Raw genomic sequence first — 13,451 nt, forward strand, 5'->3', positions numbered from 1 at the left:
TAAGCTAAAAGCAAATAAAGTGTGCAACCTTGGGAACAATCGCTTGGGAACAATCTCGGGCTGTGGAAAACAAATAAACATGCAAACTAATTGTTCGTACCCAAGGGTGCTCAACACGACCAACAAATCAAGCAGTAGCCATGTTGGGAAAGGCGCTCTGTGGCACCCACTGCAGATGAGAATTGCTAATCAGCATATTATATGTCTCACTAACTTACCGTCTCACCGGCCAATGCAGTCATAATACCATAATACCATAATCAAAATCCATAATCACTAATCATTACCCTAAACTTCCGTGTTCCAAGTAGTATATAGGCATGTGTCAAATGAAGAATAAATCAGTTATCAACGCCACTCGTAACTCCGCAATTCTACTTTCCACCTGCGGGAATAGGGCTCGTACTATACTATCTCAACAAGCAGTTAACCTACGCTAGCTCAGCCTCAGCGCATTTCCCGCATCGCCTGTGGACCGGCATCGTTACCATTGCCGCGACGCGATCGTCTTGCGAGTGTCTACTTCGGTTAGGCACAAACCCCGACGTAATCCTTTACCAACAAAGGATCACACTCCAGCAACCCCCTTCCCCCGTTAAGTTCACTACATCCACCCGCCCTGGAAACCATAGCTCATCCAGCTTCACAGGATACTCAGCTGAATCCAGATTCACAGGATACTCAGCTTCATCCAGCTTCACAGGATCGTCAGCTTCATCCAGCTTCACAGGATACTCAGCTTCACAGGATCGTCAGCTTCATCTAGCTTCAGAGGATAATCAGCTTCAACCAGCTTCACGGGATACTCAGCTTCATACAGCTTCACAGGATACTTAGCTTCATCCAGCTTCAGAGGACACACAGCTTCACAGGATACGCTTCTTGATCCAGCGTCACAGGGTCGTCAACTTAATCCAGCTTCACAGGATTCACAGGTTCATCCTGCGTCACAGGACACACAGCTTTATCAGGCTTCACAGGATTCTTCGTTTCCAAGACATACGATATGTCTACATCTTTCATGAGGAAACAAGTCACACAAGAATCGATTTACACAATCGATTACTAGACAACCAAAATGAGCTACAAGTACAAATCCAACAGCTCATAAAGAATTATGGCAAAGTTTCGGTCGAACGACGCCAACGAGACGGCTATTATTCCGGTAAGCTAAGTCAGTTAAAACTTAATAGCCGTCTCTGGCAGCAGTTTTGCGACCTAGATGAAGAAGTCCAATAAGCGGCATTATCCACTGGAAGTGAATACGCTTCACGACTTGTAGCACTTAAGGAGCTGGTCGAAAAATATAAAAGAGTATTTCTGGACAACATTCCGACTAGAAGCGGGCTTCCGAAGGCCCCAGGCGAACTTCGGCCAACATCAAGACTACAACAGGAGAGCAAATCAAGAGAGACTTCGCGATTGCCTATAAGTCCATAAGCCTATAGACGGCTCCTCGCGCCAACTAAGGGCCGTACATGACACTATCAAAAACTCAATGAGTAATCTTAAACACCTCGATATCAGCACAAAGTCCTGGGATCCAATCCTGTGTTTTATTATCAGAAGAAAGCAGTCTCTAGCTACACTGGAAATTCAGCGGATGCACCAACAGAAATTCCAACGTTAAGGAGTGTACTGACGTTTATTCAGGGACGAGCTTGCATGCTGGAGACGATAAGCGCTCAACCTACAGCAACACTCCGCCATCAGTCAGTTCACAACGAAGAGAGCTGTAAGATTTGTCAACTAGGACCACATCATCTTAGAGCATGTAGCCGTTTCCAGGAAATGGACGCCAAGATACGGCGCCAAGCCATTATTGAAGTAGGAACATGCACAAATTGTTTGTCTACAGCTCATAAGGTTGAAAGCAGCAACGGCATCATTCACTGTTACACTAAGGACCGAATAGCAATCCAGTGGCCGGCGCAGCAACCATTGCAGGCTACGACAACCCTAGAGGATATACTCTGCTCTCGACCGCCAAGGTATCATTACAAGGGCCAACCGGTCAACTACAAACATGTCGCGCTGTAATAGATGCTGGATGACAGGTGAATCTTATCTCAAGGAGGATGGCATATTTGTTATCTCTTAATGAAATTTCTGGCATGGGAGGAAAATTAGATCAATGCTAAAGCTTTTAATAAATACCTAGATCCTATTTTGGTAGAAGACGCAGATGATCTTGCTGGACCGAACGCTGCCTTTAAAGATAAAAAGCCGGTGAATGATAATCAATTTGATATAGAAGATAGCAAACGGCAGAATGGGACTTCTCCCGATGAAGAAGGGATTCATTTAACGAACTTAGCATTGATGGATCATACATTAAAAGAGCCGGAAAATAGATATAGCCAATCAAGAACTAGCGACACTGACTCGTCCGATCGAGAATCAACCGCTACATATAATGGTTCATTGCAGCTGACTAAACTTTATACTACAAGATTTCTCTTCTTCTCCAATTAATATAGAGCCGACTTCTCATTAACCTAAAACCTACAAGAAGTCTGACCTTTGTTCAACATTTCTTAATTTAACACAAAAATTTTAGCTGAAATATATTATTCTCATCAGTACATATCGATTCACCCAAAAAGGTTGGTAAGTCCCTTTAACGCCCACAAACTTAAAAAAATCTTAAATATGAACGTGGATATCTCGGAAACTATCAAATTTAGAAATTTGTGATTTCAGCTTTAGATTCCGTAGCCTTGTTTGGTTCGCGAATAAGCCACGCTCCCTCTAACGCCCACAAACCGGCGAAACATGTGGCACCAACAATTTTCATGGTAAAAAAAAATTTGTTGCTGAATTTTATTAGTCTTGTCAATACCTATCGATTAACTCAAAAGAAAGTTTAGCACGCCCACTCTAACGCCCATAACGCTTAAATCTGTTTTGGCGCCCAAATAACCATATATTGAGATCGCGGGTAGGTGGCGCATTACTTTCTCGCTTTGCTGCTTGCACATCGGATAGTCGAGGTACTCGAGTACAGCGTTCTTCCTTGTTTGTCTTTGTTATTTCTGTTGCTATCGTTTGTGCGTTGCCCGTCGAAGCTACAGTGCTGTTGTTGTCTCTGCATGCGTATTAACTGCATTACGCTGGCGCACACTCGCATTCTCCCTCTTAATTTTTTTTTCCATGACCGAATGCTTAAGCGTACAAAGTTTGCTTTTCCCGCATTTTTTGCAATTTTCGATGTTTACATCGGAAGAGTGTTCTAAATAAAAAAAAATGTTGGATACCTTTGACTGCTGCAGTAAAAAATGCCATCAATTAATTAGATCTGACCAGTTAAAACTGATGTGTTTGCTTTGTGAAAACATGTTTGAGTGATGATCTTGCTAAGGGTCATAACTTACTATATTGTTGTGACCATTGTCTTAAAGTTGTGCACGAGATGAAATCGTTAATGAGCCAAACTAAAGGTGGTTTCAAAGGTGTAGAGAGAGTTTCCGCCGAGCGGATAAGTTACTTTCAGAGCTGGACTCCCAATTTAATAGTCCCCAAAGCGTAAAAGAGCCACTGGAGGTAGGCAGCCTATGAAGAACACCCCGCAAGCCCCAGAAGAATACCAGAGGCTTGCGTAGTAAGCTAACTAAATTGTATTCGGATAGTCTCTCTTTTGCATCTCATATTACTGTATTTACTGAGACCTGGTTACAACCCGAGATCCTAGACTTCGAGATTTTTCCTGGTAGGTGCGCCATTTATAGGCAGTGCCAATTTCTTACTTTCAGTAGCTCATCATGATTTCACTGAAGGTGTGCTTGACATGTCTTTGTCTCGTGTTAACTTTATTAGAAATTCACTAGGCCGTTGACTGAGCCTGTTCTTTGTATTTAATCTGGACTGTGCGTTTCTGTCCAAAGTAGCACCTCTTACTCAAGCCAAGATCCATATCATCCTGTGTTAGTAGAAATATCAGAGCAGTCAACTTCGCAAGGCTGACTTTCGGATGCAAAATTTATGTATATTAGGCTTTGTAGAGCCGTAAATTCGTTTTTCAAATCTTGTGTTCTGTTATACTATCCGTCAGTATCCAACAAGCCACCTTGGTTCAGTAAAGAACTGACACACAAGAAAAAAGAAGTCCAGACTTTATAGGGAATTCAAAGGAACCGGTTCCCAAACTATTCTTTATAGATACTTATGTGCTCGGACCAGTTTTACCGTGCTAAACTCTCTGTGTTACAAAAACTATATAAATCGTTGTAAAGGTCAATTCTCTCAGAATCCGGATAATTTGTATAATACTGTAACATATAACACGCATATTTACGCTTAAATCCACCAATTATCCTTTCTCGCTATCTTTTGAAAATATTAACGCAAAACTGATCAAACAATTGCCGATCTATTTGCCACGTTTTTCCAAACGACATATTCTACTTTACCTTCTAATTCACAGCCTGGTTCTTACATTGTATCCAAGTCGAATTTAATATTCTGACCCACCTTATGGGTGGAAGTCCTGGGTGCGTGCTTAGATATTGCGCGGAGGCCTTATGCAAACGCCTTCCCAAATTGTTAGCCTCATCTTCAAAGTCTTCACAATTTCCCCGTATGTGGATGGAATCGTTTGTAATTATTCTCCACAAGAAGGGTAGCAGAATGGAAGCAAACAATTATAGAGTTATCTCTAAATTGTCAACGATCTCAAAGCTCTTTGAAAATAGTATTACACCCCATTTGCAGCACTTTTGTAGGTCATTTATAATTCCGTGTCAATACGGGTTTATGAAACGAAGATCAACAACCACTAGCCTTTTGGAACTTACATCATTTTTGATAAAGGGATTAAATAATCTTCCTCAAACAGAGGTCATTTACACTGACTTTAATAATGCATGTGACTCTGTAAATCTGTTGATCCTTTAAGATGAATTTTAAGTTATATAAAGTGCAGAACACAAAAAAGTACTTTTTAAAAATTCTGTCTCTTGTCTACTCCACGTTACCTCCAGTATCCAACAAGGGAGCACCCTAGGGCGCTATTTCTTACGACCTTCCCTTAGTTATAACTCATTCTCATGTACTTATGTATGCAGATTATGTTATATTATGCCTGCAGTACAAGGATATCTTTTGCCAACTTCCCGACTTACACTCCGATATGATTAATTTATAAACATGGTGCTCTAACAATTTACTGGATATAAAAAGGGCTCTAATTGTTTGGTAATGACTTTTTGTCGTGTCAATCTTCAAGGGTTCAAAGAAATTGGATGATCCTTAATTACTAAGAGTTTATTTGTTTGGCTTGTCCACCCGGTACTTGAGTATAGATCACCCAGACGGTTGTCCCCAACACGGAATTCATGTTGATCGAATGAAATCTGTGCAGAAGAACTTTTTGCTATTTGCTTTATGGAGCCTAAACTGGGATGCAAAACAAATTTTACCTTCTTATTTTAATAGATTACTTATAATTAACTTACCCCCCCTAGCCAAAAGCAGAACGATGTTTGGAACAATCTTCATTAATAACCTTATTCATGGTGAAAATGGTTAGCCAGCTAAACTTTTCTGTTCCATGCAGACTAACAAGAAATTACATTCCCCTAATTTTAAATCATTGTAAATCTAACTTTGACTTGCATGAACCTTTCAGAGTATTATGTTCTGACTATAATAGACTTTATCCTATTATCTATATATCTGACTCTCTGCCACTCTCAAAACGATTAATATCAAAATTTCTAGCACAGAATTAGATCCTCCTTTTTTTCTTGAACTATATCTTTATTTCTCTACGTGTCTATCATCTCGCGACTTCGTGCCATACGACACACGGCAGCGCCTCTCGATCGGTTGGGCGGGAGGTATAGCCGTGGAATTCCGCACGAATAACGCAGATATGTTACCTTGATCCATCGGACTTTCAAATTTAACGAATGTAGACAGAGAACAAGGGGCGAGTCAGGGGGTTGAAGAAAGGATGAATCAAGATAGCGAAACTGCACCAGCTTTGCTCACAATTATCACAACAGATAGTTAACATGAATCTAAGACCTAAAACCGAATTAAAAGATCCAGATTGGTCCAGAGATAGTTAAAGGGTATACTACATTCGTATGTAACAGGCAGAAGGAAGCGTTTCCGACCCCATAAAGTATATATAGTCTTGCTCAGGATCACTAGCCGAGTCGATGTAGCCATGTCCGTCTGTCCGTCCGTCCAGATGAACGCGGAGATCTCGGCTATTGAAATTTGGCATGCAGGTTCCTGAGCTTATTACGCAACGCAAGTTTGTTTCAGCAATGTGCCACGCCCACTTAAGCGCCCTCAAACTTCAAAAAATCGTAGATATGAACGCGGATATTTTAGAAACTATAAAAGATAGAGAATTGGGATTTCACATTTAGATTCCGTAGCCTTGTACGCAGTGCTAGTTTGTTACGCGAAGATGCCAAGCCCACTCTAACGCCCACAAACCGCCTGTGACGCCCGAAGTTTTCATGCTAGAAAAAAATGTTAACTGTTAGTCTCTTCAATACCTATCGATTGACCCCAAAAAAAAGTTTGCCACGCCCACTCTAATGCCCTTAACGCCTAAATCGGTCTACGATAAAAAATTATTGAAATCGGACGATTTATTGAAAAGTAATAACCAAATAATAATCCATTTTTTGCAAATTCAATTAAGATGACACCACCAGCAAATCAGTCGCTAGTGGCGCCTTGTTTTTATGTTATAGGCTTGGTGGAGATATAGGTGTGCTAGTAAAAAAACAAAATTTCCCGTAAGCTGAGTAACAGATATCTAATAGTCGAGACCATCGACTAAGCGCTTAATCTTGTTTTATCTGAGTGCGCTTTAAGAAAAACTTTGTGAAAATAGGTGACAATGAAGCGTTTCCGACCCCATAAAGTATATATATTCCTGATCAGCATCACTACCCTAGTCGTCCTAGTCATTTCCGTCTGACGTGTGAACGCTGTGTTTTCTACTATAACTATAAGAGCTAAAGAGTTGGAATTTCTGATTTAGATTCCTTATCTTCGTAAGCAGCGCAAGTTTGTTTAAACATGCCACGACCCCTCTGACTCTCACAAACCACTCAAAAATGTGGCCTACATTTATAATGCTAGAAACAACATTTAAACCAAAGTGTATTGAGAACAATGAATACATACATACAGTCAATACATATCGATTGACGTAAAAAAAAAAATTCCCCCGCCCACTCTTATCTTCTTACGTTTTTCAAACCTTTTCTTCATAACTATTTTCCTCTAATCTTTTTGTTAACTCTCCACAAACTTCTCCCCTTTGAGTAATGGCAAACAGCGCTTCACTAGGTCGTTGCTTAATACTAATGTGAAGAGTATTATTAATAGAATACTCTAATTTTTCAATGGCATTATCCCAATGTAAGCCGCTTTCTGGTCCCGCTAACTTCGCTATCATAGGCCCTAACTTGTCCGTTGGCCTGTTGCTATACACTTCACACAATTTTGAACATGACCGGAAACTTTTCTCTTTATGTATGGAAACCAGTAGCGTCTGCCAATTGCTTCCATCATTTTGTGCCTTTCAACACACATATACAACAAATGCTCCTCCATTCGATTCGCAACATAAAATAATATCCTCTTGTCATTACTTTTCCTATATATATTCCAATTCCTCATTTCCAAGCCCTAATGTTCGCTGTCTTCTAAAATGTTCCTTGTTTCTTGTATTTTATAGTCTTTCGAATGGCAAATTATCAAATTATTTTTAATTGTGTTCGCTTCTATTACCATATTGTTATTGCACCGACTCAGAGCATCTTCGGGCTGCATTTATATATACTACCTGAAGCTCAAAAGCCCACCTTGCTATTCTTAGATTCAAATCAATTTTATTAAGCGTTAACGTAGGGGAGTTGCAGTCCGTTACAATTTTAAAAGGATTACCCTGTAAGTATATAGGATATACTCGTCTTATAATAATATCGTCTTAATTCGTAAGGGCTAAAGTCTCCAACTGAAATCTGTGAATGCAAGTTCTAATCTGCTTTTCCTTGCAGAAGTACCGCCCTAAAACCTAACGCACTGGCATCGCAATGTAACTCAATGTCATCTCTGTGATCGTACAAAGCTAAAACGGGCGCTTCTATCAATTTTTTTTTCACTTTCGCTATTAATGAAATGTCTTTAATAAATTGGAGCAGACACCCAAAAAAAACTTTTGGAAAGTATTTGTTATCGTTTCTTCATTGAAATGTTTCATTTTCTCACCGTTTCTTTCTATTTAGACAGCTGTTTGTATATGTGTCGATACATTTATCGCCCTTCGACAAAATTAAAGTGGTTGTTGCTTAGTATATTTGGTGGTAAAATATGAGGCAGAGTCTAGAAATATTTAATTATAAACAATATGTACCACCAATGGCTACCAAAAAGTACCCCATATTTATACCCTTGCAGAGGGTATAATGATTTCAGTCGGAAGTTTGCAACGCAGTAAAGGAATCGGATACGTTTACAGTATATATATTCTTGATCAGCATCACTAAACGAATCGATCTAGCCATGTCCGTCCGTTTGCTTCTACACAAACTAGTCACACAGTTTTAAAGCTATCGGGATGAAACCTTCCCAAAAGTTATATTTTTATTGCAGGCAGTATATGAGTCGGAACTCCCAAGGATAACAAAATTTTTTTTAGGTAAAAAAAGGATAACTTTTTTTTTTTTTGTCGTATTTACTTTTTCGATTATCGATCCTTCAATATTTCAGAATTACTAATAAAATTGTATTTATCGTACGAAGTGAACAATAAAGATACACAGTCGCACTGAACAAATAAAGCCAAACCGTCTTGCACAAAAGAGCAAAGCAAAATGATTTTTGAAAAATTATTTTTGCAGTTACTATTATTTTTGTTTGAAGAAACTTTTTGCATCAAAAATGTTAAGTTTTTAAGACTACCTAGTTGCATTGGATATTCTAAACAAACGATTTGAAAATAAACGTCTCATTATAAAGACTCAATTAAGGGAGATATTTGGGTTTGGGAGAGTGAACTCTTCGGTTGCAAGGTTTCGGGCTTACACGGATCACACTACCTCACATCTTCGGGCAATGGATTCTCTTGCCACTAAGGAGGAAATTTCTGGGTGCGTTCTGGTTCACGCCTTACTTCAGAAACTCGACAAAGCCACGCAAGCCAAGTTGGAAGAAGTGTTAATACATCTTCCAACTTCATCAGGTGCTACCATTGTGGGAAAATTTTTCCACCTTTTTCGAAAGTAGATGTTACACAATGGAAAATGTTGAGCCCGCGATGCAAGGCAATAGCTGTCAAATTAGCAGTCTGGAGGGACAAATCAAAGAAAAGCATTTGCAACTAGAGCTGAATCGGCGTCATGCGTATGTTTTCACAGCGCAGATCACATGATATTTTAATGCCCCCGTTTTGTGAGGTTATCGTCCAGGCTCGCCGTAAGAAAGCGAAAAGGTTGCCATTATGCATTAACTGTCTAAAAAGTGACCATCATGCGCGATACTGTTCGTTAGGTCCTTGACATACCTGTTAATCGAAACAACACACTCATCTCCACTATAGACAATCAGTTCAGGAGCGTTGTCCATCGGAAAATCAAACAAAAGTCAAAGTCATGATTTTTCTACGTAGTTCCATTATGGCCGTCTCTTCATTTGCCTCGCCATCAGTCTCACTATCCGTCTCGTCATCCGCCTCGCAGTCAGCCTTGCAACCCCTTGTATCTTAATATTCGGTTGAGCCGGTGCTTCCCGCCAGCGCCGTTGTCCAAATAAAGAAACAAGGAAGAACGCTATAGTCGAGTACCCCGACTATCAGATACCCGTTACTCAGCTAAAGGGACCAAAGGGAAATGGAGATATGCAAGCAGCAAAGCGAGATTAAAATGCGCCACGTATTGGCGGTAGACAGATTTAAGAGTTATGGGCGTTAGAATGGGCGTGGCAAATTTTTTTTGGATCAATCGATAGGTATTGACGAGACCAATACATTTCAGTTAAAATTTTGTATCTAGCATGAAAATTGTGGGCGTCACAGGTTTGGAGGTTTGTGGGCGTTAAAGTGGGCGTGGCAAACTTTTTTTTGGGTCAATCGATGTAGGAGCCACAGTTTTGGGCGGTTTGTGGGCGTTAGAGTGGGCGTGGCACATTGCTGAAACAAACTTGCGCTGCGTAAGAAGCTTAGGAATCTGCACGCCAAATCTCAATAGCCTAGCTCTTATAGTTTTCGAGATCTAAGCGTTCATCCAGACAGACAGACAGACGGACAGACGGACAGACGGACATGGCTAAATCGACTCGGCTAGTGATCCTGATCAAGAATATATATACTTTACGGGGTCGGAAACGCTTCCTTCTGCCTGTTACATACTTTCCGACGAATCTGGTATACCCTTTTACTCTACGAGTAACGGGTATAAAAATATAACGTTGGTGTTTCTTGACATACTAACTTCTACTCTTGGGAATATTATTCATTTAATATTAAGGAATTTCAAATAAAATTTAAAAAAAAATCGGTCGACTTTATCATATAACTGTCATAGCAGGGATCGGATAATTAATGTCAAAATAATACAAAGACCGTTATACTTCGTTTTCGGTAAACAAATACGGTAGTAAGTTAAAGTGGAACCTTAAATAAATACTTCTATAATTAGTTTTAAGTTTTCTAAAAATAAGAAAGCTCTGTACATTCAATGCTCCCAAGGGAACGGCCTGCAAGGGTATAGAATCTTCGACTTGCCGAAGTTAGCTTCCTTTCTTGTTTTATTTAACGTTTACTCACCTGTGGGTTTTCGAATGAAAAGTTCCGCACAAATTACGGCAAATGTAATTTTTCTGCGGTTTCACTCTTTTTATTTTCATCGTAGAGGCATAATTGCATACTGTGTGTATAGGATCTAACTTTTACATAAATTCGTCGATGCCGCTATAGTCTTTGGCCGTATCATCTTTCAAGAGAAGAATGGGCATAATCATGTTTTCTGCCGAAAAAAATATTTTGATGTATAAATATTTAATTATATATAATTCTGTGATTAGTGTGTGTCTGTTGCGTTTTATTGTACAATTTTTAGTATACGATCCTTAATATAATGGACGATACGAATTATAATTTGTCTTTTTGCTATAGAGTTAATCAGCTGTAGGTTGACTCCTAACTTATACTATAGCTCTGCCCAGGCTGGTAGCGACATCAATTGTTAGTGAAAAAGTTTTTTCTTTTACCATCTCCTTGTCTGTAAAATAAACCATGATATTTGAAGACGTTTTATGGCCCATAAAAAATTAGACTTACTTGTGGCGGAATCCTTCACTGTCCTTTACACGAAAAGTTCTGCCATCTGTGGTGAATATTTTCACATTCTACGAAAGTTTTCGAACAAAGTCGTCAGTAGGAGACTAAATCATAAGAAATCGAAGAAAATGGTTTCGTTCTGAGATTAACTGCTGTTAATCAAAAGCCCCTCGACTATGTTATCTCACTTTCAGATTTCCAATTCTATTCTTCTCTTAATCACACCAGAGCGGGCAAATTATCGTCAAGTGTTTGAAATAACATATTAGTCACGAAACCGCTAAAAAAATAAACGTCGCATTTGCTTTCGGAGATGGTTAAACAAAAAATATATAGTGTTTACACGGTTAACACAACGACTATCTACAAGCGTGAATATTCTTCTAGTTTTAAGCTAGTTTTAAGCTATATAAGAAAGAAGACTAAAAATAGTTTTTATACGAACAAAAATTGCTCGATTAATATATATTTTTTATATATTTGATTTCAGACCGAAACTTACCCGTAAAAAACCCCCACTACACAACCTAAATTTTTCAATTATAGGCTTGAAGGATCAGAAGATTGATTTGAAAATGCGAATTGAAAAATTTGGTGGCAAATGCGAAACTAAAATCTCTGCAAACACAATAGCTATAATATCAACAGAGCAGGAAGTAAACAAAAAATCGAAACGTATGGAGTCTGCACAGGAGCTTGGCATACATATTGTACCTATTGAGTATTTGGATTTTGTGGAAGCTGACGCAGAAGGAGCTATCAATTATATAAGTAGCACAAGTATTTGTAATTGGGGAACAAACCCAACAACAAGAATTCCTCAAGGTACGGGGAAAAGCGCGAAATTGAAAAGTATATATACAAAATCTATTCCATTATCAAGAACGTTAAAAGTAAAAGATGGACTTGCCGTTGATCCTGATAGTGGGTTAGAGGACATTGCCCATGTGTATGTAGAGGGTAACAATAATTACAGTATTGTGCTTGGCTTGACTGACATTCAGCGAAATAAAAATTCCTACTACAAATTGCAACTTTTGGAGGCAGATAAAATGACAAAGTAAGTACTCTAACGAAGTTATATTCTATTTTCTCATCGATATGAAAATGTTTGCCTTAATCTACGTTCAGTCGAAAAAAAATTATCTAAAATGACATACTTTTATACCCGTTATTCTTGATCAAGATCACTAGCCGAGTCGATCTAGCCATGTCCGTCTGTCCGGATGAACGCTGAGATCTCGGAAAATACCTAGAGCTGGGCTATTGAGATTTGGCGTGCAGATTCCTGAGCTTCTTACGCAGCGCAAGTTTGTTTCAGCAGAGTGCCACGCCCGCTCTAACGCCCACAAACCGCCCAAAACTGTGGCTACTACAGTTTTGATGCTAGAATAAAAATGTTAACTGAAATGTATTGTTCTCATCAATACCTATCGATTGAAAAAAAGTTTGCCACGCCCACTTTAATGCCCACAAACCGCCCAAGCCTGTGACGCCCACAATTTTCATGCTAGATACAAAATTTTAAATTTGCCACGCCCACTCTAACGCCCATAACGCATAAATTTGCCTACCGCCGGTAGGTGGCGCATTTTAATCTCGCATTGCTGCTTGCATATCTCCATTTCCTTTTTGTTCCTTTAGCTGAGTAACGGGTATCTGATAGTCGAGGGACTGGAATATAGCGTTCTTCCTTGTTAGTTCTCATTTTTTTTAATGTGTATGGAAGTATCTTTCAATCTATCGTCCGACAGATTGGAAAAAATAACAGAAACTTTCGCATGCTTTGTGAAAATTTTTGCTAGTTCCCGCTAAGGTCATAAGTATAGGTATTGTTTGTGCTTATACCCGTTATTCGTAGAGTAAAAGGGTATACTAGATTCGTCGAAAAGTAACAAGTTTTAAGGCTACCTAAATGTTGAGTGAGATTTTGTTCTTATCATCAATACCTATCTACATGCCAAAAATTATTCAAATCGGACAATTCATTAAAAAGTAATAACCATGAATAATAAATAATTATATATTCAAACAGAAAATTGGCTGCTTACGAAATTTCACAAGCGTTGCTTAGGTTTCACGTTATATTGCGTGCTAGTGAAATCTAGTAAACAGCCTAAAGGAATGAACGATAGTTGGCGCT

At 39.1% G+C, this 13,451-nt stretch overlaps 1 protein-coding gene across 7 annotated transcripts in view; it reads left to right on the forward strand.

The window, feature by feature from the left end:
* Parp1 (Poly-(ADP-ribose) polymerase) overlaps window positions 1-13,451 on the forward strand; it is a 187,120-nt gene that overhangs the window by 150,902 nt on the left and 22,767 nt on the right. For 4 of the 7 annotated variants that reach the window (XM_070995913.1, XM_070995911.1, XM_070995910.1 and 1 more), the window contains one exon: window positions 11,799-12,368. In XM_070995913.1, the coding sequence (XP_070852014.1) occupies window positions 11,799-12,368 (570 nt within the window). Of the gene's footprint in view, window positions 1-11,798; window positions 12,369-13,451 lie in introns of those variants that run through there. The other 3 variants (XM_070995914.1, XM_070995915.1, XM_070995918.1) reach the window with 2 other exon arrangements.

This window comes from Drosophila suzukii, chromosome 3 (genome assembly GCF_043229965.1).
Source record: "Drosophila suzukii chromosome 3, CBGP_Dsuzu_IsoJpt1.0, whole genome shotgun sequence".
Taxonomy (NCBI): Eukaryota; Metazoa; Arthropoda; class Insecta; order Diptera; family Drosophilidae; genus Drosophila; species Drosophila suzukii.